General features: G+C 49.4%; 12 protein-coding genes across 12 annotated transcripts; 4 read left to right on the forward strand and 8 right to left on the reverse strand.

Moving 5' to 3' along the window:
- Positions 1-942: 942 nt before the first annotated feature.
- Positions 943-3,341, reverse strand: M438DRAFT_348050 (tubulin nucleotide-binding domain-like protein). Its single transcript, XM_029906046.1, has 5 exons — positions 3,234-3,341; positions 2,851-3,056; positions 2,351-2,789; positions 1,704-2,290; positions 943-1,622 (listed from the first exon to the last, which is right to left on the reverse strand). Exons 1-5 carry the CDS (start codon positions 3,303-3,305, stop codon positions 1,364-1,366), a joined length of 1,563 nt encoding a protein of 520 aa, XP_029757751.1. The 5' UTR covers positions 3,306-3,341; the 3' UTR covers positions 943-1,363.
- Positions 3,342-3,487: 146 nt separating this feature from the next.
- Positions 3,488-4,792, reverse strand: M438DRAFT_407976 (potassium channel regulatory factor). The gene is made up of 2 exons (XM_029909927.1): positions 3,817-4,792; positions 3,488-3,763 (listed from the first exon to the last, which is right to left on the reverse strand). The coding sequence occupies exons 1-2, from the start codon at positions 4,725-4,727 to the stop codon at positions 3,568-3,570; spliced, it is 1,107 nt and encodes a 368-aa protein (XP_029757752.1). The 5' UTR covers positions 4,728-4,792; the 3' UTR covers positions 3,488-3,567.
- Positions 4,793-5,097: 305 nt separating this feature from the next.
- M438DRAFT_367847 (uncharacterized protein) lies at positions 5,098-7,327 on the reverse strand. Its single transcript, XM_029907994.1, has 4 exons — positions 6,691-7,327; positions 6,473-6,636; positions 6,130-6,416; positions 5,098-6,077 (listed from the first exon to the last, which is right to left on the reverse strand). The coding sequence occupies exons 1-4, from the start codon at positions 7,008-7,010 to the stop codon at positions 5,349-5,351; spliced, it is 1,500 nt and encodes a 499-aa protein (XP_029757753.1). The 5' UTR covers positions 7,011-7,327; the 3' UTR covers positions 5,098-5,348.
- Positions 7,328-7,359: 32 nt separating this feature from the next.
- Positions 7,360-8,077, forward strand: M438DRAFT_279572 (ARF/SAR superfamily; the record flags this gene model as incomplete). Its single annotated transcript, XM_029901093.1, has 2 exons — positions 7,360-7,408; positions 7,467-8,077. The coding sequence occupies 2 exons, from the start codon at positions 7,360-7,362 to the stop codon at positions 8,075-8,077; spliced, it is 660 nt and encodes a 219-aa protein (XP_029757754.1).
- Positions 8,078-9,642: 1,565 nt separating this feature from the next.
- M438DRAFT_279700 (ras-related GTP-binding protein-like protein C) lies at positions 9,643-10,816 on the forward strand (the record flags this gene model as incomplete). Its single annotated transcript, XM_029901104.1, has 4 exons — positions 9,643-9,743; positions 9,796-9,897; positions 9,950-10,642; positions 10,702-10,816. The coding sequence occupies 4 exons, from the start codon at positions 9,643-9,645 to the stop codon at positions 10,814-10,816; spliced, it is 1,011 nt and encodes a 336-aa protein (XP_029757755.1).
- A 217-nt stretch (positions 10,817-11,033) lies between these two features.
- Positions 11,034-11,504, reverse strand: M438DRAFT_279299 (uncharacterized protein; the record flags this gene model as incomplete). Its single annotated transcript, XM_029901077.1, has 1 exon — positions 11,034-11,504. A coding segment is annotated over one exon (471 nt), but the record flags the coding sequence as incomplete, so codon positions are not given.
- A 553-nt stretch (positions 11,505-12,057) lies between these two features.
- M438DRAFT_348056 (uncharacterized protein) lies at positions 12,058-12,327 on the reverse strand. Its single transcript, XM_029906047.1, has one exon. It carries the CDS (start codon positions 12,275-12,277, stop codon positions 12,113-12,115), a length of 165 nt encoding a protein of 54 aa, XP_029757757.1. The 5' UTR covers positions 12,278-12,327; the 3' UTR covers positions 12,058-12,112.
- Positions 12,328-13,329: 1,002 nt separating this feature from the next.
- On the reverse strand, positions 13,330-14,927 carry M438DRAFT_279711 (uncharacterized protein; the record flags this gene model as incomplete). Its single annotated transcript, XM_029901105.1, has 5 exons — positions 13,330-13,682; positions 13,735-13,870; positions 13,932-14,033; positions 14,084-14,141; positions 14,260-14,927. The coding sequence occupies 5 exons, from the start codon at positions 14,925-14,927 to the stop codon at positions 13,330-13,332; spliced, it is 1,317 nt and encodes a 438-aa protein (XP_029757758.1).
- A 2,357-nt stretch (positions 14,928-17,284) lies between these two features.
- M438DRAFT_348059 (uncharacterized protein) lies at positions 17,285-17,913 on the forward strand. Its single transcript, XM_029906048.1, has one exon. It carries the CDS (start codon positions 17,340-17,342, stop codon positions 17,694-17,696), a length of 357 nt encoding a protein of 118 aa, XP_029757759.1. The 5' UTR covers positions 17,285-17,339; the 3' UTR covers positions 17,697-17,913.
- Positions 17,914-20,486: 2,573 nt separating this feature from the next.
- M438DRAFT_245505 (uncharacterized protein) lies at positions 20,487-20,729 on the forward strand (the record flags this gene model as incomplete). Its single annotated transcript, XM_029899586.1, has 1 exon — positions 20,487-20,729. A coding segment is annotated over one exon (243 nt), but the record flags the coding sequence as incomplete, so codon positions are not given.
- A 670-nt stretch (positions 20,730-21,399) lies between these two features.
- Positions 21,400-23,014, reverse strand: M438DRAFT_407984 (uncharacterized protein; the record flags this gene model as incomplete). Its single annotated transcript, XM_029909928.1, has 7 exons — positions 22,709-23,014; positions 22,431-22,654; positions 22,317-22,375; positions 22,234-22,253; positions 22,133-22,188; positions 21,985-22,077; positions 21,400-21,918 (listed from the first exon to the last, which is right to left on the reverse strand). Exons 1-7 carry the CDS (start codon positions 22,962-22,964, stop codon positions 21,400-21,402), a joined length of 1,227 nt encoding a protein of 408 aa, XP_029757761.1. The 5' UTR covers positions 22,965-23,014.
- Positions 23,015-23,638: 624 nt separating this feature from the next.
- On the reverse strand, positions 23,639-25,272 carry M438DRAFT_337965 (kinase-like protein; the record flags this gene model as incomplete). Its single annotated transcript, XM_029904062.1, has 6 exons — positions 23,639-24,357; positions 24,412-24,487; positions 24,545-24,597; positions 24,651-24,670; positions 24,721-25,129; positions 25,185-25,272. 6 exons carry the CDS (start codon positions 25,270-25,272, stop codon positions 23,639-23,641), a joined length of 1,365 nt encoding a protein of 454 aa, XP_029757762.1.
- Positions 25,273-25,477: the final 205 nt, after the last annotated feature.

A 25,477-nucleotide genomic window follows, 5' to 3' on the forward strand; every position in this document is an offset into this window, starting at 1 on the left:
AGAGACGCCATGCGAGGTTTTCGTCTGCAAGAACAAAACCTTGCTCAGACTGAAGGATTCTGGAGTCGCATCATGACACCTCAAAGCCCTCAACAAGAGGTGGAAATATCGTATTCCCTACTGTGGACTCCATGCGTCTATCGAATCACTGCATCTGTTCGTGATATCGAGGGCTCGGTGGCTTCCACATACGAGATGCGCGATCAGACGGGCTCTTGAATATATATCATCACGCGGTCACACTGGCTGTGAGGAGGATACTATTGTTATACAGCTTGGTATTGAATATACGAGGAACAGCAAGATGTCACTTTCACCATCGCGCATGTTCAGTACTCGAGGTTGCATCCATAGATGAATACATCGCTCGATGGCTGGATGCATGTGATGTGTCGTGCTTTGCTGCTGCTGCGAAAAATGTTCCATCCAGAGGATTCAAGCCACCGACGCCATGATCTCGCCTTGTGAGCTTTGACTTCCGCCATGTCCTGCTCTGAATCGTTGCCGCCATCCGCGCAGAAGGCCGGAGCTCTGATATCGGAGCAGCCTCATAAAACTCAGAAGTCAGTCGCCAGTTGAGTTTCTGGACTCTTGCCCTCTTGGAGCAAGTGGAGCATGTAAAGCACGCTCTTTTCACACTCTGGTTCGCGTGGTAATAGAAATAATGCCGGCCAATCAGAAAATCCCAAGTCCCTCGGCAGCGCCTTTCTGAGTTTGTCCTTAGCTACGCGGGCTTCCGCCCAGCCTTCACTTGCTCTCCGAGTCTCCGACTCGTCTCTCACGCCATAAAGTCGAGAGGCTGACTGGCTTCACAGGTGCGAAAATGGCAACATATGCAGGTACCTGACTAGTTCCCACTTGTCAACCTGCACAAAGAACAAAGCATGAACTTCTTTGGTAGTCTGCAGCCGAGAAAATACGAGAGATGGTGTGGGATTCTGTTGAGGACCTTTTTTTTCTTGCTCCGGCGCACGCTCTCGCGATGCTTGCTGCTTTGAAGTTTCTCCACCCTACGCAATTACTCATGATATGCACTCCAGAAGAGCTAACGCACTCCACGGCCAGATCAACGCCCAAATCAGCATGTTCATCCGCGCGCCCAATTTTTCCAGTCGGCCCACCGAGTGGAGGGAACTGAAGAGGAAGGAGGGGTGCAAAGGGCTCCCGCCAACCAGAAAAGTTGTGACTGCAAGGTTAGGCACCGCCCTGTTGATCAGCTGTCGCTTGTGCCTTTTGTTTGCTGCAGGGCATGCGAGGAAAAACAACTCAAGAACAGCCTCCAAGATATGTAGTTGTACCATGTAGCTTTGCAGACTTTTTTGGCATGCAGTTCATTTCAGCCGAGTTACTAAACTCAAGAATCTCAATCGTCGTCGCTCTCGCTGCCGCTCTCCCATCCATCTTCATATTCCTCGCAGATCCCCACCAGTCCATCGCAGAGTGCCTCGCGTTCATCAATCCCAATGATTGAGCGAGCAATTCTTTCCACAGCACGGACTCTCTGTGCAACTGAAGTTGTTGTCGACAACGAAACATTCACAGCAAGTTTCTGCACAACATTGCCAGATGCAAAGACTTGAGGGAAGCTGTCGATGACGGGGAAAAGCAATGAAGATTGGTGACTGTGAACCCTTGTTAGCATTCTTCGTGTTCTGCCGCGAATTCGCAACATCGCAATCTCCAAAGAATCGTCTGAGACATACCTTTCAATCCTAGGGCCATGACCAAAGCGATCGCGGGATGCGAGGTTCGTGTCTTCGATTTCGAGATTTGATTTCCATTTTCCTCGTAGGCTTTGCAGTTGGCTGAACACGTGAGTTCGGCGATGGTCGTTGCCTCGCTCGCCGGTCAGGTTTGCAGTCTTGGGCTGCATGTCGATGTCGAGATCCTTGGTGTTGGAGTCGTCGTGGCCGTGGTTGCCGTTTGTGAAATTGTTCATTCTGCTATCGTGCTGTCCCGCATTGCCATCTGCTTCTCCTTCAAGCTCAGATGGATCCTTGATGCTCATGTTGAGTTGAGCAATTCTGCGATTGCCATCATTGCTCAACAGAGTCTCGATGTCAGCGAACGAAGAGCGTCCTTGCTGACCTGCACGCAGTCTAGTCGGCAAAGTCATGCTCTCCATTGCCAGCAACTGCAGGGCAGATGTGTGCCATTTGGACGACCCGTTCAGATGAACGTACGGCGGCAGCACGTCCGGCAACGTGGTAAGCGGGATATACATGCTCGCCTGGCTCGAGATCTGGTGAATCGACTGCGCTACATTGGCAACCTGTAAGATTTGCTTATCCTGTCATGCAACACACTGCATTAGTACATGTATCAAGATTCTCGTGCATGTGCATGTTACCCTTGGCTTGCGTCCACCTTCCTCGAGTCCCCATACCCAGGCACTCGTCTTGCCTAGTTCATCTCTCATTCTTTCAAGGTATTTTGCTGTAAAGCCGCCCCAGGCATCGTCGGCGGAGGTGATCATTTGAATCGCTTGTAACTGGTCGCACTCCTCCAGGAAAGGTCGCAGGTCTCTGTCCAGAAGGTCATGCTCTTTGTCAAGACTGTCAAACAAGTCTTCGCCGGTGGCCCATCTCTCAAACGGCATGAGAGCGGAGTTCAGCTCATACTCATGCAGCTGGACGATAGACTTGGGGTGATAGAACACTCGGTTGAAATCGGACCAGTAGCGAACAGTGTCTGGTGACAAGGTCGGTGGTGCGAGTCCTTGGTCCAGATGTTGCTGGTATGCACTTTGCTGTATCTGTTCTGTCCTAATCACATTTGTGTTTCCCGACCTGAGCAATCTTGTAAGCTGGCTTCCATAGCCATAGTCAAGGAAATATACACGAAACATACCACATCTGCTGTGCGATGGCGGCAGGATCATCAGGCGCACCATAGAGCGCATTATCTCTTCTCAAAGTACCGAAAGCGCCTTTGAGATCATAGATCAGCGCACGAGGTGTGAATGTCTCTGTGCCATCTTCTGAGTGTCCGGGTCGAAAGTGAACATCATGATCCACCGGAGATTCTTCTTCGTCACCATACGTGAAATATGTCTCCTAGATACAATTTGATTAAACTTGTGGACTCTTGACTGCAAGACTACGCTCTACGATGACCATTGATCACGGCAACAGAGGCTTGCTTTTGCTTCCATTGACGTCGTTATTGGCTCGAAGTTCCAATCTCGCGTTTGGAGAGGCTGGGGACGTTGTGGAAAAAAGAGAGGGGCTTACCTGCGCGTTCCAAAAATGTGTGCCGACGTGGTTAGCCTGTTGACCAAACTGCAACGTGATGACTTCATGCATTTCGGAATCGAGAGCAGCGTTGTTGATTGAGAACAGAATAAATCTCAAGTCAAAATTACAAAGCAAGATGAAGCTGTGAGGCGAGTCGCGACACCAAACGCGGAGTCGGACGGTGGAACGAAACAAAAAGCAATTAATGGAAGATAAATTCAACGACACCAATCACAAGAACAACAATCTTAGGTTCGCATTATTCATTAAACTTCTAGGAGGATGCTTGGGAGCTCTACACGTTGTAGTGAGAACAGCTAAAGATGACCGACTAGCCCATGAGCTGCAGAGGAGTGGTTGGTGGCCAGCGAGTCTGGCTGAAACTCAAGCATCTCTTGATGCTTTGCAAGAACTTTCTTGTGATCTCGTCGCTCATGATATGTGCAGCGTCCTTGTCGTTTGCGTGCAACTTCTCGCGGGCAGATCTCTCGTGGATACCGACCATGGTGACACCAATAGGCCATGCACTGAGAAGAGGTTAGCATCGCGTGCGGCAGAGGATTGGTATGAGTTGACTTACGCTTTACCGATACTTAGTCGCAGGTAAGCATCGTTGGCATCGACATAGCGTCTTTCCTGACAGGCCCGTACAATCTCGACGATCGGACCCAAAATGCCTGCCTCGACATCTCCTTTCTCCAATTTTCGGTATAGTGGTACCATACTGTCGCGAGCTTGTACCATGGCGCTGTAAGCAGCTTTTCCACTACTGCTCGTCTTGACTGCCTCATCTCGCAGAGACAACGAGACTTGCCACTCTGACAGGACGAGCGTGAAGTACGAAGCAAGCTGGCGGTAGAGGAAAGATCGGGCGTCGTTGTCCTTCGGTACAGCGTCAGGCACCTTCATGTCGGCTTCAGGTACAGGCTGGAGGGTTGTAGGAATAGGACCAGGATACATGACTGCTTTCGGCTTGCCTGTCGCATCGAGACCGGCCAGCTTCCTGTAGCGTCGCAATCGGCCATTATGTGTTTCTCCAAACAGGCGTGTCGGCTCATTCATCTCCCTCAACTTTTGCACGAGCTCTTCGTCGGCTATGTCGTTCTCGGGCGCCGGTGTGGCATCACCACTCTCGATAGCCTTCTCTTTCGGCGGCAAGTCTGGCAAGCCCAATCTCTTGCGTCGAATTCTTTCTTCTCTCTCCTCCTCTTCCTCTCTCAATCTCCTGCTCTCCTCTGCCAATCTCTTTCGCTTCTCCTCTCTTGCTCTGTTCTTCTCTGCCTCATCTTCCTCAAACTTGCGCTTCTTGTCGAGTCTTGCGATGCGCGCATCTTCTATTGCCTTTTGCTCGGCGGCGTAGTCTGCTTGCCGTTGTGCTTCGACATCGGCGCGTTTGATGTATTTGGATGGTTTCACTTCCTGGGGCGTTTCCGATTTTGGCGTAGGCTTTGCTTTGGCGATTTGCGCCGACATGAGGGATGCGAAATCCATCGCGTTGCTTGTGTTTATGGTGAGAGTGATGAATGAATAGTCGTTGTCAGGGCACTAATTGGTTGTGTGACTTCTTCACCTGGCTCTGTCTCTCGGGGATTTTATAGCCCTGAGATCTTATCGCGGATCTGCCCGCTGCGAATCCTGCGATAGAGACGGCCACTCCGCCATCGGCCATTACTGATCATTGGCAGCATCTGCGTCTAGAGATCAGCCGTACAAGCTTACTAGTTGTGACTCAGGGGCTTCTTATGCTCTACTTGGTACAGATCCCTGATCGTTCCTTTCGACACTCTGGGCAGTCTGACAAATTTGGTAGCCGACACAATGTGTTTCACCAAGCCTTTTTAATGTCAAGCCTCCAAATTATAGAAAGACTCGTAACACAACGACGACATGAGATATCGGTTGCAAACAGTAGCATAATCTAGTGAAGCCATCGCAGATACCAATGTCGTACCTGAATGTGGCTCTGGCGACTGACAGAAGACGACAAGACGATTTCCATGTCAAAGCCAGGGTGACACCCTCAACCATAAATGCTTGGTCATCATTGGCCCTGCTGGCTACGCTGGCCATGTCCCGACGTCATGAAACCAGTGTAGTACTCTAAGGATGTCCTCAATGTACAGGCCATTTCTTTGGCCCTGCTCCAAGCACTGCCGCCGAAGCCCATCCAAGTCCACCAATACCAAATAAGATGACGGCAAGTACCACTTCCCCAACATAACTCCATACCGTTTGCAACCAGCCTGGCAGTCTGCTAGGCTCGTAAGGCATGGGTGGTTCGCGAATCATTGCCACTGCTCGTCCTATCTCAGCTCTAGCGTCCCATTCCGCGATCATTCCCGCATCTGTCATCTGGCTCCTCGGCAACTCCGGGTACAAGTCATCGTTGCGGAGAAGTGCTCTCATCTCAGCTCTGGTCCGGCCATCATCGACGATATCTTGACTGCCATCCCAAATTGGCATCTGGTGACTCCTGACCAACCAGGAGAAGGAGCTTCTGACCATTCCCCAATAGCTGGAGCGATTGACCAAGGTCCAGATCAAGAGCGATGCAAGAGTCAACAAGACATCCCAGGTTATAGCACCGAATGATGGGTCTTTAGCTGAAAGATTATACCACAACCAGCCGAACTCATTTCCCCGCTGTATAGCATCGGCCTGGTTGGGATAAAGACGATAATCGGGTTTGTTGATGTCAGTCTCAACGGCTTTCCACCAGATGGTGTAGGTTGAGTACAAGTGCAGGAAGGCAGAAACATAACCGCTGGTGAGAAAAACGTAGGTTTGTGCTTCGTGGAGGGTGACAAATCTCAATCTGTACGAGGGTTGTTTAGGCAAGAGCTGTGTGTAAGATGAGTACAACGATGAGAGGACACGGAGGCAGAACACTTACCAATGCAATGATAGGGACAGTCAGAGGAACAGCCATCATGTATAGCAAGTACTTTTGGTAGGAGGCGGTGTTGAGAGTGTGCATTAGTGAATATGCCGCAAGGTGCTGGAATATGGTCAAGAACGCTGTCATCTTGTGCAGCCAATCCGACACGTAGCGTTTTCCGTGCAGAAGTGGTGGGGTCACCAGTATGAAGTAGAAGAGCAAGCAGTGGGCACAGCTCAAGCTTGTCATGGATATCCAGATGAAAGTAAGGATCGTGAAGAACTTTAGTGGACGCACGCGAGCTGTTTGCAGACCTGTCAGTATAAATTATAAGAGGGTGCTCAAATTCTCGACCTACACTGGACTATAAGGAAGAAGGCGAAGGTGACCAGGCCGGCGGCATATTGTTGTGCATTCCAAACAAAGTAGGCCCATTCTGGTCGCGAATCTTTACTAACCTCGCCAGCCCAGGCGCGGAGGTGCATCATCTGGAACATCTGAGGCACCAAATGTCCCCATTTCCTAGCAGTGTTTTAGTGGGTTGCTCATGGAATCAGGAGTTGCAGATTGACCAACTCGAAGAAACGAGGATAGAAAGCTTGAGGGTGACCTCTCTGACTGTGCAAGAGGTCAACGCTCTCAATGTATGTGTTCTGATAGCTTATGACTCTCACAGCACTGAAGGCAGCAAGAGGCAGGTAAACACAGGCATAGATTCGTCGCCATCCCTTCTGCTTTACTTTGGTGAGGCGTCCCGGTGTCGCGAAAATGCCTCTAGCCTTGTTGTCTGGACGGATGAGCCAAAAGACGTCGAAGAAGATCCAGATGATAGCGAGCACAAAAGAAATGGGCTGCAGAAAGGCCAGAAGATCCAGAAGGAGATGAAGGATGGCCATGTTTATTGGGTGCTGTCGCGAAGCAGACAAGAGGAGAGGAATTGGGCAGAGGCATGATGGTCTTATTCGAGCTCTCGATGAGAGGGCGTTTACATTCCATTGTCACGAATGTTGACTTAGCTTTGCACAATGGGCGACAGTTCAGCATTCCTTGCATTGAACATGGTGGGGGCAAAGCGAGGTTTGTCGAGCGGAAGCAGTGGGCACTTTCCCCGCCAGAGATGTGACCGTGACCTGTCGCGTCTTTGGCCGAGAGCTTGCGACATGCATGTGATTGATGGCTTGATTGTTGTTCTGCGTCCATGAGGACCTTGCCGCCCAAACTGTCCCGGCGTGTGCCATAGCAATCATGTATCACCTGGTCAAATCGCTCTATCTGCATGCGACAAGCAAAGAAGGTACCATCACCGAACGAGACGACGTCGCGCTTTTGACTTTGGCTGACGCGACACTAAGAATACTCGATTCTCCTCCTTGGCCTCGACAATGCCGGAAAGACGACCTTGCTTGAACAGATCAAAGCCTTGTTCAGTCCGCATCTCCACCCGAAGCTCAACACGGTCCCCACCGTCGGTCAAAATGTCTCTACTGTCGACTTGCCCGACATCTACCTCAAGATATGGGACGTCGGCGGCCAACACTCGCTGAGAGGGCTATGGCAGTCGTACTACAGCAGCTGTCATGCCATTGTGTTTGTCATTGACAGCACTGATGTAGGCGATGGCGACCTCGAACACCTCAGCAAGGGACAAGATGCCGTCGAAGAGCAAGGAAGGCTAGACGAATGTAGGCTGGTGCTAGAGAGCATCCTACAGAATGGAGAGACTGAAGGCGTCCCTCTTCTCGTCCTGGCCAACAAACAAGATCGCGAGGACTGCGTCGAGGTCGTCCGCATCAAGGAGGGCCTGGTGCGTAAAATCGTCGAAGGTGAAAAAGGCGGAAGCGTCAGAGACAGCAGAGTCCTCCCACTGAGCGCCTTGACCGGCACTGGTGTCAAGGAAGCCGTCGACTGGCTCTGCAGCAGGGTCAAATGGAACAAGGAAGCAAGGCCGCCAGCTCTACGCTGACCCCCTTCACTCACACAAACTCGCCCATGACAGTCCGCCTGCTCAGAAAGCCATGTGTCGCCAATTCAAGTCAACACAGCCGTCACTTCATCACTATACGACGACCTCAGCTTGGTTTGCGACCGAGGCTACTTCGCTTCGCAGCTGAGGCATCGACGAATCTCGCCCACCTGCTCAAAATTGCATGCCAGGAGAGATCTTCCCAAGAACGACTTCGGAAATGTTGTGAAACATGGACAATCGGTGCAACCTGCAGATCCAACATCACTAAGAAGCGCCCGCACAGTGCTGGTTTTCCCATCTGAGAACTCCGTCACTGAGACGTATTGATAGTTCTTCATAACCACGAGTAGATTCCCCAAGGTACGGACTCGTAGAAAGCATAGCGTTTTGCTTATTCAAAGCACGAACACAGCGGACTAGATAGCAGGTCTTTGAGATGACGAGAAATGATGCAAGAATGTCAGGAACCCGCTATGATAACCTGTAATTGATGTCCTTCTAGAATAATCATAAATCTCCATACACCAAGTTTCAGGTACACGCGTGGTTTCAAATGCTTCAATCGTGATAGGCGTTGATCTAACCTCGGCTACTGCCGATATCTTTCTGACTCCAATCATCGACAAAGCCAGCCCGGGTCTGGAGACTTGGCATATCGACCGTCTCTCGCGACCTGCAATCGACCTGATCTCCTTCTGCCCAACTACGAAATCCTGCATTTAATTGTCAGCCACTCGAATTGCTACGAACCTGTCTGCAGCCGGAACGGTCGGGAAAGATCAAGCCGCATCTGTCAAGAAGAAACCGGGTCGCCGGTACCCCTTCCGACGCACTCCCTTCGCGAGGGTTGGTCGACTTATCAGTCTGAAATACAACTTTGACCATCGTGCATACCGATCAAGGCTTCCCCCTTGCAAGCCACTTATTTCGCTCGGTAAAGCAAAGGTGCCTAACGCGATGGATGTAAGTATCAAGTGCTGCCCCGAATTTTGTGGAGGTTGAACGCCGTCGTTGCTCGGCTTGGAAGATGCGCGTCTGTCGGTAGACTTGATGGTTGAAGACTGTCTTTGCAATAAACACGAAGCGTGTACTTAAGCACCTTTCCAGACACAATTGTGAGTATTGTCAAGTTCCCTTTTTTGCCATCTGCCCGTCAATTGAGATCGAAAACTACAAGCCTGTGAGCGGCTCTCAGACCTTGATCTTGTGCCCTAGACTGCGCCGAGCGATGTTTTCGCGCCTCGCTTTTGCAGGGAGAAATTTACATCGAAGAGGTCCAGTCAACCGCACGCACTACATCCAGCCAGTCTAGAGGCGCCGTCAGCCAAGGACTCCACCTTCAAAGAACGTTCACTGATCAAGGTCGCGTTTAGAAGGAAAACAAGGCATCGATCATACCCATCGCCAAAAGGAGACAAGTCAGACCGCCTCTTCCAGTCCTTCAATCTGCTACAATGCCACGGCCTGGCCTCCATGTTCTCAATGGACCGACCGATGAATTTTTAGGCCGAGAGAGGTTAATGAGTTACATTCAGGATCAAACATCAGCCGACTTCCCAGACATGTCCGCCGAAGTCTCCAATTCGCAGTTTCATACTGGCAGACTACCCAATGGCGCCAAGAATCGCAATAGACCGAAGCTGATGCTCATGGGTCAGAGAAGGTAACAGATTCGGCACAGCAAATGAAGCACAAAATACTGATTGTTGTCGCAGGAGCGGCAAGTCATCAATATCAGGTGTGGTCTTCCAGAAGATGCCACCCTCGGAGACACTGTACTTGGAGACAACAACGAGACCTGAAGAATCATCCGCACAGTGAGTGTTGTGTTTTCGGAAATGATTGAAGCCAACCCTGACCTCGTGTTAGCTCCTTCATGGACTTTCAAATAGCGGAACTCCCTGGCCATGTCAACTACTTCACACCAGACTTCAACCAGGCTAACATCTTCGCCGAAATTGGTGCCGTCATCTGGGTCATCGACGCACAAGATCAATACCTCGACGCCCTCAATCAACTCATCGACACAATCACTTACCTAGCGCAAACATGGCCTGCCATCAACGTCGAGGTCTTCGTGCACAAAGTCGATGGCTTATCCGAGGAGTACAAGAACGACACGTTCCGCGACATTCGGCAACGAATCTTGGACGAACTGTCCGACCTTGGCTATGACAACGCACCAGTCAGCTTCTACCAGACTAGCATCTACGACCATTCCGTGTTCGAGTCCATCAGTAAAGTCATCCAGAAGCTTCTGCCGCAGCTGCCGACGCTGGAGAGTCTGCTCAACAGCCTGTGCAGCACGTGTCGTATCCAAAAGGCATATTTGTTTGACATCATCACAAAGATCTACATTGCGTCTGACACGAGCCCGCAAGACACCAACAGCTACGAGATCTGCTCCGACTTCATTGATGTGGTGGTAGATATCGGCGAGTTGTACGGCTGGTCAAGACCCCAGCAAGGCGAGAAGACCGAGTTCAACAACCATGCCTGTGAGAGTATGGTTACTATGGAGAAGAAGGGACAGAACTACCTATATCTGAGGGAGATGAACAGGTCGGTTGCATCCCAAAAATTCGATATTGAGGACTATACTGATTATGATTACATTGCAGATATTTGGCACTGGTATGCATCATGGGCGACGACAACCCAATGGAGAAGAAGGTACTCATAGATTACAACGTTGGAGTATTCCAAGAAGCTCTTGCAAAAGTCTTCGGCTGGTGATAACGGTATAAACGCATAAACTCTGTATTATAGCGCTACAAAACTTCAGGAATATATAACAATCGTTACCCCCAGGTCGCTTCGGCGTCACCAGCAACTGGATAGAGTGAGCTTCGAACTGTGCATTCATTGGGAAAAGAAAAAGCAAACTACACACTCGACCGAACAAAAAGATGACGAGAAACATTCCTCGAGAGCCTTCACCGCACGATCAACCTCAATTTCGAAGATCATACTGATCTCGCGGTCTTGCCTGAGCTCCATCGTCAGAAGATAACTGGTCGTCAGAAGATACCTGGTAGTCAGAATCAGAATCAGAGTCAGGTTCAGGGTAGTGAGGAACAGGGAAATCTGGATCAAAGCTTGAACCGATCGACCACTCATTCCGCAGACGCATGACCAGCCGCGCTGGATGATTCCAGGGCACTGGGGTCGTACGTGTGTCCATATCATTCAGTCTCCCGACCATGTCTCGCTGGATATCAGCCAACAGGTTCGCGGGCGACGGTCTGTTGATCTGATGAAAAGACAAGCACCTTCGCACCAGACTGACGAGCTCGGGGCTGTATCCAGCACCGTCCCGCTCGATTTCGCGAACGTTTCGTTGGTCGGGTTTAGAAAAATCGAGATGTTCAGTGGTATTTGGCTCTATCAAGTCCTCTGGATCTACGCCACGCCAAATTGCTTCCTAAAACTTTGTCAGTACTAGCAACGCCAACTGGAAATTGTGACTTACTGGCAGAACCCTTGTGAGTCTCATTGCACAACACATGAGCATGCCCAATTGCCACACGTTGGTTTTGGCACTGAAGGCCAGATTCGGTACCTCCCAATTGCTGAATGTGTCATCGCAAGCTTGCTCTGGCGAAGCAAAAGGTAGACAAATCGACTCATCCAAAGCACCGGTACGTGCGCGTGTAGCGGCATCGAGGGTACGGGCAGTGCCCCAATCAGCCAGCTAGTTGCATGTCAGCATTGCACCTATTGAAGCCTGGATCTGCCGTTCCTACCATTGGGGTTGGCCAGATCTTGAATCTATCAGGGTTGGGAGCACTGAAGAGCACTAGACTTGTCAGCAAGGGCCATAAGAGACGTGACAAAGTTGACACCTACCGTTTGCTGCTTGCATGTCTCCATGGAGTGTCTCAGTAGCTCTCATCTGTACAAGAACCTTTGCCAGGCTTTCGAACATATGCCATAGGAACCCTTCGGGAAAGATCACGGGGGATGGAGGCGTCGTGTAGATTATTCTTGGGCGATCGATCCTTGATCTTTGCCTTCGATCTCGGCGGTGTCCTATGGCTTGCGAGTATATGAGGGATGAAAGGTCGCCATGTTCGCAATAGTCGAAGTAAAGTTTATAGCCCCACAGCCGAGGGCCCCCGTTGCGTAGATGGCCCCAGCCCAGACATTGAGTCGCATGCCTCTCATCGCCAGGAGAGTTGACCCTGAGGCTGTCATAGACTTTGTTCGCCATCACGCACTCTCGTGGCTCGGTCCCGACTCCACCACCGACTCCAGTTTTCCAGAATCTGGCATCGTTGTACGTGGCCTGACCAGGGACACATTCCTTGACGATGACACGGTCAACGATTCTCTGCTGATCATCTGTGCACACCCATAGATGTACTAGACTGTTGCCTCCACGTCCTAATGGCTTGTTCTTGTAAACCGGCCGCCAGGTACGACGTCGGGAAGTTAGGAGTAGGCCTCTTCTTTTTGCAGGCGATCGACTTGGATTGGGACGACGAAAGACCCATCTCAAGAAATTGAGTGCAATTCGGTCTCGTGCACCAGAAGCAAGGTTTCCAAAAGCCTCATCATCGTTGCCTGGATCGAGATTCGTGGGAGCATAGTCTTGCGGCGCTTCTGCTGCCATCTCGGCCATATCGTATACTCTCGAAGACGCTTGAAAAGAGGAAGAAAGTTAAGGGGCCGCCGGCTGTCCTAAAACCAGGCAGGCACGTTGCGTTCCCTTTCCGTCCGACCGAATTCAATCAGCAAACATCGAAACAAAGACTTCTGAAAGCAAAAGCTTGGTGGACTCACGAAACAAAGAAGGAACGCCAGACTCTTGAGGCCAGCCAGCCAAGGAAACCTGATGTCAAGCGTCTGCAATTTGCTTGTCCAGTGTATGCAGCGCGGCTACTTTGGGCACCAGATGCTTTCAAGAGTGCAATCGTGAAGACGCATAATGTCATTATGAATTCTGATGGTGTCTGGCAGAGAACTAGTAAATCCGAACTCTCAGTGAGCCCTCTGCAGTCTTAATCACGCTATGCACTTCAATGGATAGTAATGTTTTACGGACTGGTCTGGGAAAGGGCCAAAGTTGGCACACACTGTATGAGATGCCCTCCCGCGCTTGATGTCACCTTCCCAGCCGCGTGGGCTGTCCTTCTTGACCAACAAGAGTATCGATGAGCGACCTTGCGACGAGACATGGAATAAAAGTCTCCTTCAACCTCGGAAAATATCAGTAAAATTTACGCGACAGATCCCCAGTGCAAAGCCTAGTCGAACTGTTTGCCAATCTTGTATCTGTCGTCCTTCTTCTTGAGGAGCTTGTACGGCTGTATATCGTCATCGGCTTCTCCTTCAACCGACTGATAGTTCTCAACACCAGCGACTGCGTCTTTCATGTATTTTTGCACTCCTCTCAGCAAAGAACTCGGTGATGGCCTCTTAACTGGATCAAAGTGCAGACAAAGCTTTACGATGTTGATTAGCACCGAGTTGTACTTGGAGTTCTCGTGACACAGCTGCTTGCGACTCAATTCTGGCCTGCCTCTCTTCTTGCTAAACCGCAATTGCTCTTTCTCGGGCGTCTCCCAATGCATCTGAGGTACATCGCGCCAATCGGTTTCTGGGCGACTTGTCAGTGAGGATCAACAACTTGAAGATCGGGTATTCAGAACCTGGTAGATATGGTCTCAACCTCATGCAGCAAGCAAGAAGCATTCCGACCTGCCAAACGTTGGTTTTGTTGCTGAGCGTGGCACTTGATCCATCCTTGACCTCCCACGTCACCCCGTCGTTGATCCTGGCCAGCTCCTGAATCGCGATCAAGCAGTCAGCTTTCAGGATAATTAATGACTATGTGATTCGAACGTACCGGCGGCGCAAACAGCATGCAGCATGCATCTCTCCTGACAACGTCGGATCGATCTCTGACTCCTGAGTCGCCGAGGTTACGCGAGCTCCCGAAATCTGCCACCTTTGTGATGTTAGAACGACCGCCAAGGAGACGATGATTGCTATGCTTACCTTTGGTATTGGGTACAAGCTAAATCTCTTTGAATCTGGTGCACTGAAGAATACTGGACTTATTAGCAATGGTACCACGAGGCCAGGCTAATATGACACGTACTGTTCGCGGCTTGCAAATCTCTGTTGAATTGTCAGCAAACTATTCACATCGGATTCTACAGTTAGACACTCACCCATGGAGGACGCCACCTTTATCACCAGCTTGGTCCATGGCTACGACAACTTTAGCCAGAGATTCGAGTAGATACCACAGGAAAGCTTCTGGGAATATAGTGTCACCATCATCGGCTTTTCTCTTTTGTCCAGTACTGCTTTGGCCTTCTCTTTGGGCTTCAATCATTCTAGAAAGGTCTTCATGCTCGCTGAACTCGAAGTAAAGTCTGTATCTCCATCGTGGCTCCCCTTTGCAATCCCCATATCCCAGACACTCGAGTACGTGCTTTCTGTTGTCGGTAGCTAGGGCGGACCAGACAGAATTGGCCATGGCACACTCCCTGGGCTCTCCACCAACATTTCCGTCTTTCCAGTTTGAAGAATCTTCGTAGCGTTGACAGCCTGGATGGATTTGCTTGATGATGATCCTGTCTATTATCTTGTCGTCACTGTCGACAAGACACCAGAGGTTGATCAAACCTTCAGAACCTTCCGCAAAGCCCTTTTTGGTTGAGGCGCGTGGTACTGGAACCCATCTTGTGTTGTCTGTTGAGACCGGTATGGGCCTGTCGATCGTTTGATTCGGTGGTCCAGTGAAGACGAAGTTGTGGAATGAGTCTGCAACCAGGGCCTGAATGAACTCTGGGAGTGCTTGCCAGTAACCTTTCGCTGGCGGCTTCGCAGCCATGCTCTACCTTGTTACGAGATGTGTGGCACGGGTGCAGAGAAAGTCAGAAGATCCTTACTATGATCACTGCCTGACACGATGTGGCCTTTCTTCTTTGTACCCCGTTGACTTGTCCGGAAGCAGGGTTAAGGTCGTACAACAGATTCTTTGTTTTCTGGTACAGCATTGTGACAGACAGGCTAAAACAGGACGAATGGTTCAATTTAATTGTATCTACTGCTACTATATGGCAATTCCGCAAGAAATGCGTCTTCTCAAGCCTCTATCATGCTCCTCGGAGAAGCTTACCGACCCTATATTTGTTATCGTCGTTGTGGCGGCGGAGCTTATATGGCTTCATATGGTTTTGGACTACACCATTTCTTAGTACATAGGTGTCGGTTCCTTGGAGTCTACCCTGCATATCCGTTTGGATATCGTTCAAAAGCTGCGTAGGCATCGGACGATGAGCTGGGAGAAACCTCATGCAGTCTTCTACGAGGTCGATCAGCTCCCTGCTGTAGCGAGATTTGCCGTGATAGAATTTATTTCTCGGTAGCTCCCTGAGGCCCGCGCCGTCAAATCGTAGCTGCTGAGCTCTCGGCAACTTCTGCTTTGTGACATGTACACCTCGCCAGTTTACTTCTACTTGTCGTCAGTATCTATGAACCACTCGTTTGAGGACTTGACGAACCTTCTAAAAATGGGCGTAACCTCATGCAACAAGCCATCAGCATGCCGATCTGCCAAACGTTTGTCTTGCTGCTGATTCGACTTGCAAGTGAAAGATTTTGAATCTCCCAGTTCGTCATGTGAAAATCTCTTGACAACTCCTGAATTGGAGGGTTATCATCAGCACAAAGGACACAGCTGCTAAGACATCTTCACGTACCGGTGGTTGATTGAATCTATGGCATCCATCTTCTAGTATGATATTGGTACGATTCTGCACATCGGCATCACTAACGTCACGCGTGCTTCCAAAGTCGGAGACCTGTACAAAATCGTCAGTCGAGTCTCGGCTAGAATGGGCTGTTCGGCCTTACCTTGGGTACAGGGTACATTGCGAACCTATTCGGATCGTTATCCGAGAAGAGGACTATGACTTGTCAGCATTGCTCTGTTGCTGCGGTGCCGGTTAAGTTTACTATTCTGAGCTTGCAAATCCCTGTTAACCCGTCAGCGCCAAACTTGTTCTGGAAGCAAAATCTTGAACACACCCATGATATACGCCGCTTCCAACTTGCTCCATGGCCAACGCAACCTTGACCAAGCTTTCGAAAAACTGAACAAGTTAGCTTACTGCTTCACCACAAAGACAAAGATTGGCTTACCATCCACAAGAACGGCTCAGGGAACAGCTGCTGGCCATCTTTATTCAAGCCTTTGGTCCTTGGATTTTGTGCTGCTATCCTTGCAAGCAGATTGGTTTGGCCGGCATACTCGGAGTATGTCCTATATCTCCATTTTCCTTGACCTTGAACATCTCCAAAGCCCAGGCACTGCACTACATGTTGACGGTCCCCAAGGGGTAGAGCGGTCCACACAGCATTGGCCATTGAAACCTCTCTAGGTGTGCCACCAACGGTACCATTCAGCCAGTTTGTTGCGTCGTTGTAGTTCAAAGCGCCAGGATGGACCTGCTTGACAGCTATCTTGTCTAAAATTCGGTTTCTGGCGTCAACAAGACACCAGAGGTTTACTATACCCTCCCCTCCTTCATGAAGCGCATGTCTTCCTGGATGAGGAGCTGGTATCCATCTTTCATTCGCTGCAGCAGGTTGCATAGCTCTGTTGGTAAGCGTAGTCGCTGGTGCAGCGAAGGGCATATTTCGGAAAGAATCTGCGATAAGCTGTTTTACATTTCCCGCTATTGCTGACCACCAGAATGGATCAGGTGGTTGTGCTACTGGAGCTGCCATACTGCCGTTGTTACAGAAACTTGGTGACGAGGCGGTGAATCCGTAGCGAGAAGGTAAGCTATGTTTGGTAAGCTGGGTAACTGCTAGGAGAAAAGAGTATATTCCTTTCGTGATTATGTCCTCCTCGCAAATCCGACACTGCCGGATTCGGTTCTTTTGTCGTCATTATTCTCTTTGTCTGACAGAACCAATCCCTCTAAAGGAATTCTGGGTGAACAGTGGAAACATAATTGGGCAAGCAAAAGTACGGAATGATACTGCTCTTTGTGGGGAGGAGACAAAACCTTTGTTTGATCGTTGCTGTTGGTTGCCTCAATGCGGCTTCTGGTAACGCTTCGTCGCTTCCGCATCCAAACTCTGGCTTCGACCATCGCGCCTTCTGAAGAGACGTATCAAACAAAGGAAAAGGAAAGATGTCTTGGCTGAGGCGTCCTCATTGGATGTCATGCCCCATATCGCTCTTCCGCTTAGGGACGTATGTTCATACCTTTCTACCGATTGAACGATCAACATGGCCGCACCTGTGCCCCCAGCGATGAGATTTGGGTTTATGCATTTGACTGCGGTCGCCCAACAGCGTGTCAAAAGAGCCTTTCGCAACTGGCGCTTCGTCCGTCCTCCGTGGCAACCTGAGGATCAGAGATCAATTACTGCAGGCGACTGGGTTGCCGTACCTCCAAGTGACGATGTTTTGGCCACCGGAGGTGAAGGTGTAATCCATCTCTGGTGCAAGATCGACCCGCAGACTTCAGTAATTATTGACAGAGTTATCGTCAAGCAAGTTGTCCCAGGCGTGCTAGATTTCTCATGCCGCGCAACTGGAGAAACGGCAATGTTGGAGGAGAGCCGATGGAATGCTATCAGATGAACCTAGTCCAGGCACAGATGAGTCAGCGTGATCGACAACACATTGTCGATTGCTTGGGTTGGGGAGGAATTGACTCGCGCCTATGGCGCTACAAGCTCTACATGGAATACTGCGTGTACGGCGATTTGACTATGATTATGCGACAACAAAAGAATCAGAGACATACTGGCAGATCCAGAAAATTCAAGAGAGCGTGGCCCGAGCCATTCATTTGGTACATATTCAGATCTTTAGCGAGGGCTTGCTTAGCCATGGAAAAGACTTACAACGGTACTGGTATGGTGCATGGGTATGTTTTGTTGAAATGAACGAATGAGAGCATTTGGCTGACCTCAAACATAGTGATTTGCAAGCGGGCAACTGTATGTATTCGAATGAGACACCGAAACACGAGACACTGACTGTGTCAACAAGTCTTCTTTGGCGAGGAAAATCCTGACCAATTTGGTATATACCCAGTACCAAAGGCGAGTTGATGTCAACGGATCAAGGCATGAGAGGAGCTGACTTGTTGACCAGGTAGCCGATTTCGGCAGTGCTCGTGAGATTCTACCTAACGTAAAAGACCGTAGCGACATGGGAGCAGATCCTTGTTGCCCAGAGTATGCACCGCCGGTAAGAGATCATATGAAAGCATGTATAACATGAATTCAAGAGGCTGAAGATGTGTGCGTCATGGTAGGAACTCGCCTGGGATCCGGTGAACGATACTTGGGAGGTCCCGGCCGCCATGCATGTCTCAGGAAAGACCAACATCTATCAGATTGGGATGCTTATGGCCTGCGCAATGAGACTTGAGCCTTCTTTACCGGAAAACAACTGGAGATTGGCCTCGCCTAGTTACAGCGTCCCTCTTGGCGAGCAACTACACCACAACGCGAAACTGACAGGCCAAGGTATACAAGAATTGCCGAAGAGGAAACTCAACTACTACAACGGTGTGCATCCAAAGTATGGAGAGGATCTCATACATCTCGTGAGACTTTGCCTTAAACACGACCCATCCCATAGACCTACAGCTCGACGCCTCCTTGCTTTGATCAACACACACGCGATCTTTGACACAACACGCCAGGCACTAGCACGGGGCGCACCGATACCTGCAGCATTGAGAAAACACAAGATAGCACTGCGACGAGAGGATAGGTGGAGGATTGGTAACGATAGACCATGACGAGATAGAGCGGAAACGGCAAGACCGGTTTGGCACATAACGTTTCCACATTGGAGCTAAGAAGCTTATCACATGCTGAATTGTGTAGCTGGAAAAAGAACATATGAACAATGGAGACTGAAGAAAGACGAGAGGCGTTGATACATTCTGTCAGTACCGCACAACGGATGCGGCGAACAAAGGAGTAAGCTAGATGTACTAGGTACTTCCTTCTTCATTTCTTCGTCCGGAGCTCATCGACCTCATCTGGTGTACTGTCCACTTCTATCTTTACTGCGTAATCATCTGTCCCGTCGACACACTCAAAACCACCCAACCAGTGCACTCAAGCCGACATGGCGGCGAGGTTCTTGAATCTACCAGCTGCGGTCCAACGTGCTCTCAAAATAGCGTTTCATAATTGGGTTCTAGTACCAGCGGCATTCAATCCAGGGAATCACAGAGCCCTCACGAACACTCACCCGTGGATACCCATACCACCAGCAAATGACGTACTCGCGACTGGTGGTGAGGGCATCGTACACGTTTGGTGTCAAGTCGATCCAGCTACCCAATTGATCACCGATCGAGTGGTTGTTAAGCAAGTCATAGTAAGTAAATCGAAGCATTGTACCGCTCTCGGAAGTTATCAGTATCATGTGGCTGTAAATCGTGGCAGGTTATACCAAGATAGCCTCTTACCTCCAGCTACAGGAGCTGTTTTGAACACCAGAAATTTGCTAACCGCTTTACTCTAGCCTGGGCAAGCACGATATAACACAGCAAGAACCTGGGTGGGAAACAATGTAGGAAGTGAACCTTTGGAGTGTCGCCAGGCCAATCTAGCTTGGGCGCTTCGACCTCAGCACATCCTTTCATGCCTGGGCTACGGAGATGTGGACAATATCAATTTTCGGTATAAGCTCTACTTCGAATATTGCGACCATGGCAACATGAAAACAATGATTCAAGTACAGAAGAATGGAAGGAGAAGACGTGATAAAAAAACAAAGCCCAACCTAAAATGGCCGGAGCCATTCCTGTGGTATTTGTTCCGATCTTTGGCGGATGCGTGTTTGGCTATGGAAGGAGTTTACCCAGCTCCTGGTGGCGTTCTGACGCGTGGAATGTTGCATGGGTACGTATCGTGTTCTACAAACGTCTGCTATGACCCCTGCTGATATCAAGGTAGTGACCTACATCCAGGCAATAGTGAGTATCCAGGATTCTTTATTTGTATTGACCGACTGACACTGGGCTTAGTCGTTTTTACTGAGCCGGCCGCGACCGCTACTAGCTTTGGGCTTTATCCTGTGCCGAAAGTGAGTCAAGTTCAGCGACAGTATTATGTCTGATTGGAACTAAGCTCCCATATAGGTGTCAGATTTTGGCAGTTCCCGAAAACTTACGAACGGAGTGCAAGGGCGCGGCGCCGGCATCCTGAACGATCCTATGTTTTTGGCGTTTGCACCACCGGTAAGACAGCTATCAAGGACATTCTTTGTCATTATCGTACTGATATAGAGCTTGTGATCTAGGAACTGTCGACGCTTGCAGGCGTAGGCTGGGAAGTAACAAACATGAGAGTCTCCAAAAAGTCGAACATCTATCAGATCGGTCTTGTCATGGCCGCTGCAATACGGCGTATGGCAGTCGTACCCGAAAACAACTGGCGAAACCCTCCTGCTGGTTATAATGTTGCACCCGCAGACCAACTACACCATGATCCAGGACCCGGAATTGGCGTTCAGCAGATTCCAGCACACAAAATGAACCCAGGGCCGAAGAAATACAGTAACGCACTCATCAATCTCGTCATGACGTGTTTGAGTCCCGCACCAGCTCAGAGACCTACAGCTGCTGCTCTGTTGGCAGAAATTGATCGTGAAGGCGTAAACAATGGGCGATATAAGAACACAAACACTCTAGCTGTAGGGGCAGCAATACCTGCTGCCATGAAGGAATACAGAATCCAGAAAACAAGGCCTCCATATGCTGTTGGCCGTAGATTTTAGTCGATGTCTTATGTTTTTTCTTTTGTTAGTCATTTGCAAGAAGCACTTTGTTGATGAATTTACTTTTGTTCCAAGTATGAGAGGGAGAATGGCGATTTTGCATGAGATGACCTCAGAATCACAAAAGGGTCGGTTACTTTGGGACGAAACTAAACATACGCTTGTCAGTCAAATCCAGAGATGTGCTTGCACCCAAATAAATCTATATCACCGTCTACTATGATGAGAAATTGATTGAATCGTGGTACAAAGAACAGTCATGAGATGGACTGGAACAGCTGTGCCTTGTGCCAATTGTATGACCTTACGCGGCCGATATGGCTTCTTGCAAGCCTTATACTTGTCACTCTAACTCATCCTCAATGCCAAAGGATGATTATGAGCAAAAATCCCTGGGTTAAGTCGCATTCCTCCGTCTCTAATTATCCTAAGCCTCTAGCAAAACCAAGATTTCCGGCCAAAAGGAAACTCTCATTATTTGAATGTAACGACATGTACAGCTCTCTACAACCAGATTCGAGACCACAGTGTCAACCTATGGAACTTTCTCCGGCTTGAAAGGTTTCTTTCCAATCTTGTACTTATCCGCCACACTTCTCCTGATCCCCTGACTATGGTTATGAGGGAATCTTCCTTTCGCCAGTCGCATGCCTCCATCTCTGCCAGCCATGCGTAGTTGAACTTCTGCAAGCAATGCAGCGGGTGTAGGTCTGTTGACAGGGTGAAGTTCGAGACATAGCCCCACCAATCTGAAAAGATGGGGACTATAATTCGCCATTTCTGGACCTTGGAGTCTCATCCTCAGTGGGTTGGGCGTACGCGGAGCCGCGAATCCGAGCTGCTGGTTGACGGGAAGGGTCGACCCAGCGGCATTGCGCCATTCAGTCTCTTCTAGAGTACACTCGGCGCGGAGTGCACTGAGCATTATCAACCCAAGTTGATAGATGTTCGTCTTGCGAGAAAAACGCGCGGGTGTGTTGGTAGGAGGCACTGGGGCGGCATTGTTAATCGTAGATTGGTTGACGACAAAACCACCGGCACCTCTGTCCATCTCCTGATTTTATCCGAAAAGTCAGCACCTCAGAACTATGACATGGTTATTGAACGAGACTCCACTTACAGGTGCGGTAGCGTTGCGCTGCCAACTTCCCTGATGTAATCGATTCCTTACTGCTGCAACGGTAAGGTCGCGAGAACTACCGAAGTCACTGACCTAGGAGTCTTTGATTAGTAGTTGTACGACTTTGACTGCCAGTAAAACTTCGTACCTTCGGAATTGGCCATATGGCGTAGTCAAAATTCGGATTGGGGTGACCAAGGAACACTATCTCATTAATAACGATATGACTCAATGGGGTGATAGACTTACCGTTGTTAGTGTGGAGGTCACTGCGAACATGTCAGTTAGGTATCCTTGAGTGGTGTCTCATAGAATGATCGGTGTGCACTTACCCGTGAAGAATCTGTTCATCGTCCATAGCCACTGCAACTTTTGCGAGTGCTTCAAACAGCTATTTTTCAATATGAGCCATGAGAACCGTAAGTAACCGGTGTACATATACTTACCATCCACAGAAATCCTTCGGGGAAGGGCTTAGCTGGTAGCTCCACACGAGTTCTGTTTACAAGGCTAGGACGCTTAACCAATTTCGTCCCTGCTTCCTGTTCCCGAATCGTATACCATAGATCTCCCAGCATGTACTCGTAGTATAGCTTGAACTGCGGCAAGATGGTGGCAGCGGGAGGATTGCCCAAGATGGGGACAGCGGCAGGATTGCCCAAGATGTCGCCTTGTCTATTGTCAGCATATGGTCCATCTCGCACAGACAGGGATAATATCATACTCCATCCGAGACACTCGGCGACATGTTTTCCATCTCCAGCGTTATTGGCCTCCAACCGTGCGTGAATCCTGTTTGCCACAGAACTTTCTATGGGTTCCCCTCCAACCACTCCATTTGTCCAATTCACCCTGTCCTGGAATTCTGGCAAGCCAGGAAAACTGTTCTTGACGACGACACGATCCCTGATGTTCCCATTGTGGTCCACACACACCCATACGTGTATAATCCCACTACCGCCAGTCGAAAATGGAATCATGTCATGGCTTTGAGGAACTGGAAGCCACAAGCCTTGTACGTACTGTCTTGTATTGGCGGGAGGTTGTGAGGTGAGTGTAGGTGAAGCAAAATTCCAGACTCGAATGAGGTTGTTGATTAGCCAGTTCTTTGCAGGTCGACTTATACGACTCAGTGCATGTGGTAATTCCGCCGGTGTCGGAGGAAGCGGTGCGACATTGTGAGCTGCCATTCTATATAGTCAGTTAGCCGTCGAAGAGATGAATCTGGCAGGACAGACCAAATCAGCAGATTTGCATCGATGTTGTAGCCACGGGTGTGTCAGACGCCTTTGTTCCACATCAATCACAGTCCCGCATGCGGTCCGTAGCGCAAAGAAAACAGAGAACATGAAGCAAAACGGGACGTTTCCGGAGATGATGGAAAAAACAATGAAGACAGACGCACATGCGCAACCAGAAAGGAGCAGTTCACCGACGACTACGATCAATATTAGACGAAAGGAAGTCAAAATTGGAAGTTACGAAAAACAACCTCAACAGCAGGAGAAGAAAACAGAACGCCGAAAAGGAAGTACGCATTGAACAACATGATAAAAAGCGCCAAATTTGACGGTCGCAGGAACACCAACTCTCGAAAGCTCATGGGTGAAACAATAAATTTATGCTATACTCATTGTGATTTCCACTTGCAAGCCTAGAAATTCCTCCACAATTGTTTGAAGCCCTGGACAATCATTCCGAGCATAGCATCCACAGCAGCGAAGTCAGCTTCGGGGCCAGTTTCTTCGTCAGATCCGGATTCTCCAGCACCTGCTTCTGCCGAATACGAGGAAGGGAAACTAATACTCGCCCCATCAGCCATGTCGTAATCACCATCTTGGTTCTTCGACCTGTGGACGGGATATTCGTCAATTAATCGAATGGAGCGATCAAGATCGTATCGACCATTGTAGAGATCAGGTTTTAGAGAGTCGGCAGTTGACATGATGGGATGGTGATTGACTGCTGCCTTGACCAGCTCAACAAGTTTTGCTGGAGTAGGCCTGTTCTCGGGAAAATAGTCGAGACAAGCCATGACCAAGTTCTTCAATCGAGCACTATACTGAGGCATAGAGACATTGTCGTCTTTGCATAGATTGAACTTCTCAATCCATTCATCGCGAGCAGTATAGTACCAGATATCCTCCTTGTGCGGAGGCACAACATGATTTTTCGGGGCTTCGAGCGGTTCTCGAAACATCAACTCGCCAATGATAAGCCCAGCGTTCCATACGTTCGTGGTAGTGGTCACCCTTGGATCTCTTGGGAGTTTCAGGCCTGGTGCTCTGTGTCTTCTTGGAATCTCATGTGGGTCACCATTGTCGAGCCCAAGCCGGTATACCTCTGGCGCAACACTACCGTTAGTCCTGAAGCCTGTATAAAGTGTCAGCAACTCAACGGTTTCCTAGGTATACTTGCTTAACATACATCTATTGGTCTTATCCCGGTGTGTCAACCATCTTTCATGCGGATGTGAGAGCATGGCTCCTCCAAAATCGCCCAACTACAGACATTGAACCGTTAGTATAGCTATGATGCTGTCGATAAAACACACACTGACCTTGGCAATTGGGTACTTCGGGAAGTTGTCTTTGTCAGGGGGGCACATGAACACTGTGCTGGGTCAGTAAATCATCGGAACGAGCCGTGTCGCAGATAGGTCTTACCGTTTTCAGGCTTGAAGTCACTACAGCAGCTGTTAGTACGGTAGAGCAAACGAACAGATTGTATCCTTACACATGAGCAATGAAACTGTCTTTGTGCAGTCCCTCACCGACTGGGTTGTCCATATCTTCGCAAGCCTGAGCAAGGTCGAGGAAGAGTTTCCACAAATATGGCTCTGGGAAGGCAAGGCCGCGGCTTCGGTATGGCTGCTCCAATTTGTCTGTCAAGTCCCCAAGAGCGCAATATTCCATGTACATTCGATAACTGTCTCGCCCTGGATTCAAGCGATAGGCAAAGATGTTGACTGTGTTTGTCTTTTTTGACAGTCTTTTGCTCATATAGAATTCCAGAGGTTCAGTCGAAGAGTATTTATTCGGCAAGCCTACCATATCATAAGTCTCTTTGACCACCACACGGTCAACGATCATTTGTGATTTGGGATCGACCTTGACGAAAAGGACTGCACAGCCCTGTCCGCCAGCTGTATGACAAGGTCAGCAAGCATTTCCCCAACAAAGGAGCAGAGAAAAACCTACATCCCAGTGCCTTTGCACCATGCCAATTCTCTTCATTTTTTGTCCACCTGGGTTTACCTTTCAGCAACCGCAGAACGTGCCCGTTCATGATGGGCGCAGCGAAATGTGTTCCGAGAATCAAGACTTTCTTAGCAAAGATGCGATTTGGAGCAAGCGTTCTATTTGTGTGTCCAGGTAGACGACTAGTTCTTTGTGCACAAGTCCGCATCCGGGTGTGTTTTTACTTACCTTTCGCTCCTTGTTTTTCTCTTTGATTTCAGACAAAGAAATTATTGGCACAAGGTCGATGATGG

The sequence above is a fragment of the Aureobasidium pullulans genome (assembly GCF_000721785.1).
Source record: "Aureobasidium pullulans EXF-150 unplaced genomic scaffold scaffold_18, whole genome shotgun sequence".
NCBI classification, from domain to species: domain Eukaryota; kingdom Fungi; phylum Ascomycota; class Dothideomycetes; order Dothideales; family Saccotheciaceae; genus Aureobasidium; species Aureobasidium pullulans.

Excerpts from the sequence above, each read along its gene's own strand:
- M438DRAFT_348059 (XM_029906048.1), top strand. The coding sequence starts at position 17,340 with ATGGCCGCACCTGTGCCCCCAGCGATGAGATTTGGGTTTATGCATTTG.
- M438DRAFT_348050 (XM_029906046.1), bottom strand. The coding sequence starts at position 3,305 with ATGCATGAAGTCATCACGTTGCAGTTTGGTCAACAGGCTAACCACGTC. Across the intron at positions 2,790-2,850 it reads GCCATCGCACAGCAGATGTG|GTCGGGAAACACAAATGTGA; the intron begins GTATGTTTCGTG and ends AAGATTGCTCAG. Across the intron at positions 2,291-2,350 it reads AAGGTGGACGCAAGCCAAGG|GATAAGCAAATCTTACAGGT; the intron begins GTAACATGCACA and ends GTTGCATGACAG.
- M438DRAFT_348056 (XM_029906047.1), bottom strand. The coding sequence starts at position 12,277 with ATGACAGCCTCAGGGTCAACTCTCCTGGCGATGAGAGGCATGCGACTC.
- M438DRAFT_407976 (XM_029909927.1), bottom strand. The coding sequence starts at position 4,727 with ATGGATTTCGCATCCCTCATGTCGGCGCAAATCGCCAAAGCAAAGCCT. Across the intron at positions 3,764-3,816 it reads CGACTAAGTATCGGTAAAGC|TGCATGGCCTATTGGTGTCA; the intron begins GTAAGTCAACTC and ends ACCTCTTCTCAG.
- M438DRAFT_367847 (XM_029907994.1), bottom strand. The coding sequence starts at position 7,010 with ATGGCCATCCTTCATCTCCTTCTGGATCTTCTGGCCTTTCTGCAGCCC. Across the intron at positions 6,637-6,690 it reads TTCTATCCTCGTTTCTTCGA|GAAATGGGGACATTTGGTGC; the intron begins GTTGGTCAATCT and ends AAACACTGCTAG. Across the intron at positions 6,417-6,472 it reads CTTCTTCCTTATAGTCCAGT|CTCGCGTGCGTCCACTAAAG; the intron begins GTAGGTCGAGAA and ends GTCTGCAAACAG.